Source organism: Morone saxatilis, unplaced genomic scaffold, assembly GCF_004916995.1.
Source record: "Morone saxatilis isolate NCDOM2014 unplaced genomic scaffold, NCSU_SB_2.0 Contig3, whole genome shotgun sequence".
Lineage (NCBI taxonomy): Eukaryota > Metazoa > Chordata > Actinopteri > Moronidae > Morone > Morone saxatilis.
This window is the reverse complement of record NW_023339873.1, coordinates 528,356-531,048: the sequence shown is the minus strand read 5'-3', so window position 1 is coordinate 531,048 and position 2,693 is coordinate 528,356. Positions and strand designations below refer to the sequence as shown.

The 2,693-nt window shown below is 38.4% G+C and overlaps 1 protein-coding gene across 1 annotated transcript in view; it reads right to left on the bottom strand.

Annotated features, from left to right (window-relative positions):
* Positions 1–1,419, bottom strand: part of LOC118336855 (spectrin beta chain, erythrocytic-like) — a 1,633-nt gene extending 214 nt beyond the window's left edge. The window contains exons 1-3 of the mRNA XM_035673610.1: positions 1,331–1,419; positions 1,132–1,239; positions 113–197 (exon numbers count right to left, since the gene is read on the bottom strand). Of these exons, the coding sequence (XP_035529503.1) occupies positions 113–197; positions 1,132–1,239; positions 1,331–1,408 (271 nt within the window). The 5' untranslated portion in view covers positions 1,409–1,419. The remainder of the gene's footprint in view (positions 1–112; positions 198–1,131; positions 1,240–1,330) is intronic.
* Positions 1,420–2,693: the final 1,274 nt, after the last annotated feature.

The window sequence follows — 2,693 nt, the reverse complement described above, 5'->3', positions numbered from 1 at the left end:
TGTTAAGCACTTTAAAAACAACCAAAGTTGACCAAAGTGCTGTACAGGAGAATAAATAAGACATCATAAATGTAAACAGTGATGGTGATGAGTGTGTATGTGTGTTTTATACCTTCTGGAGGATTGTAAGCCCATTGGTTGTTGGCTGCCAGCTGAGTCTTCAGACTGAACAGATGAGCTTCAATGGCCCCACGCTCCTAAAGACAGAGAGACCAAGAAAATACAAAATTAAATATATAGCCAAATGTATCAGACAAAAACCAAACTCCATATTTCCTCTGGGATAATACCATAATTTACATTTCTGTAGAAGCAGCAAAATATGTCAGAGCTCATTACAGCGAGAAGCTGAGAAATAACGGCATTAATCAATTATTTTATATTCCATGTTAATCTGAATTTATCATAAACAGTATTTTTTTCTGTTCTTTATAGTGTAATATTTAGTAACGTGCACTAGCTTGGTTCCAGTCCTCTAATTGTACCCAAACTCATTTTAATATATAAACATTTTAATTAATGAAAATAACATTTAAATTTTTATCTTTTAATGATTGCATTTATATTGTTTTTTTATTATAATAAACATTTTCAAAATGAAATAAGATTAATTCAGAACTATTAATATATATAATGTAACATAAAAAAATGACAATTTCTGAATTATTACAGTTTTTTCAGACAATTAGGCAAAGGACAGGAGAAAATAATAATCAATTCATGACAAAATAATAATAAATAAGTTATCACACACTGTCAGTAGCAACACCAACTTTTAGTGGACGGACTTTGACAACAAGGATCAGCTAACTTTTCATTCTGGCCATTGCAGCCGGTTTCGAGGCTATTTCCTCATCTTACTTGGTTAATTAAGGATTTATTTTGGTCCAAACCTGAGTTATTGGTTGTTGTTGGAACAGTGAAGAGACAATCAAAGTCCCTTCTGGTGAGTTTCATTTTGTTGCTGTGTTTCATGAACTGAGAGGTAGAATTTGTGTTTTGGTCAATGGAGTCTGGTGGACGGCAGCACTCGGTCGTACACAGCATCTTTAATAATAAAGAGCTGGATACTCTGAGTTTAAATAAATAAATCCAATTGAAGGCTGATTAGGTGTTGTGACGTTATCTCACCTGGTATTTGGGAGGTTTCTCCACAGTTCTGTAGGTCTTGAAAGCCATCATCAGCTTCTGCATCTCCCTCAGAGAGTTTGGGAATCGTCTGTCATTCAGCTGCACCACCTTCAGTCAGACACACAGAAAATAATCATAATAAGTTCTGATTAGCATAATTTCCTCACATCCAAATGTCAACACTGTTGTTTTTTGTTACTTTGGTTTTGATCCAGTGAAGCAGATCTGAGACCAGTCGCTCGTACTGGACCTTCATGTCATCCAGCTCCATCAGCATCCCGACTATCTGAGGAGAACATTTACAGAGAGGAAAATTAGTCCACACTATTATAATCTAGGTTTAAAATAAGGTCGTAATGATTCCCAGAATACACAATTATGACATTATGACGACGTCTTGACTGGTGTAGATATTTACAATTCAAAAAGTTTTTCCAAACCCCCAAATATTTGGCTTACTGTCACATAAGAAAATGAAAACTAGTAAATCTTAGAATTCAGAGGCTGGAATTAGGCGGTCTATACAGGAAGTCGCAGGGGGGGGGGTTTAGATTATGGCCTGACTTCATGGGCACTTTTCAAATAATTGCCATGTTGAGATGTTTTTAGGCATTTGTTGGCGGTGAAATTTCGTGGGAAAGAGAAAATTGCATTTTTTAAGACGTATATATTTCAAACTGGTGGAGCTTTTCAAACAGCAGTTTAAAATGACAGGAAACAAACTTTACCTCTTGTTGACACTAAGCTAGTGGCTATGTTGTAGCTTTGTGGGTTAGGGTTAGCTGTAGAGACAAACCTTGTGTTGGGATCTGGAGGAAGATCCTGTCCTGTACTGCCTCTTCACCCACTGACCACTGAGACTTCCTCCCACTGACATACTTGTTAACTCTGCACATACACACCTACAGCACATTACCCAGATAAACACCTGGAGCACACCTGGACACAACCCACACACCTCCCTGGTGCAAGTTAACCATCATTATGTGACCCCAGGTAAATCACTGGACCTGGACATACCTGCTTTATCTGGTACATATGTAGCAAACATTGCTAACGGGTTAGCTACCTCAACATAAACACTCTATGTATCGACATACTGACGAGGATCTGGTGACTGTATGTCCCTCCTGCAGTTACTGTGTTCACGATTTGGGTCATAATTAATCATCAGTGTAAGAAATAAGGTTGTGAGCCACTGCTCTAGTGTACTGATATGTTCTTACATATAACCAACCCTACACACAAACACAATACCAACAGTTATTGTTCCACTTTTTACACAACAGCAAACATCTGTATGAGACCAGAGAGAAGTGAAGAAACAGGAGGAACATTAACACTCCTCCCTCGGATCAATGAACAAACACCAACAGAGAGAGCTGACAACAACAGAATCAATATGAAATGCCTCCTCTGAGCTGAACCAGACCCTTCATCCTGTCTCCTCTTCCTCTGAGCCAACGGCAGGTAAAGGTGTGCACTTCCAGTTTTAGCTGTTAGCTGTTAGCAGCTGCAGTGTGTCAGTGATCTGATCAGATTAGTGTCTGCAGCCCCGCCCA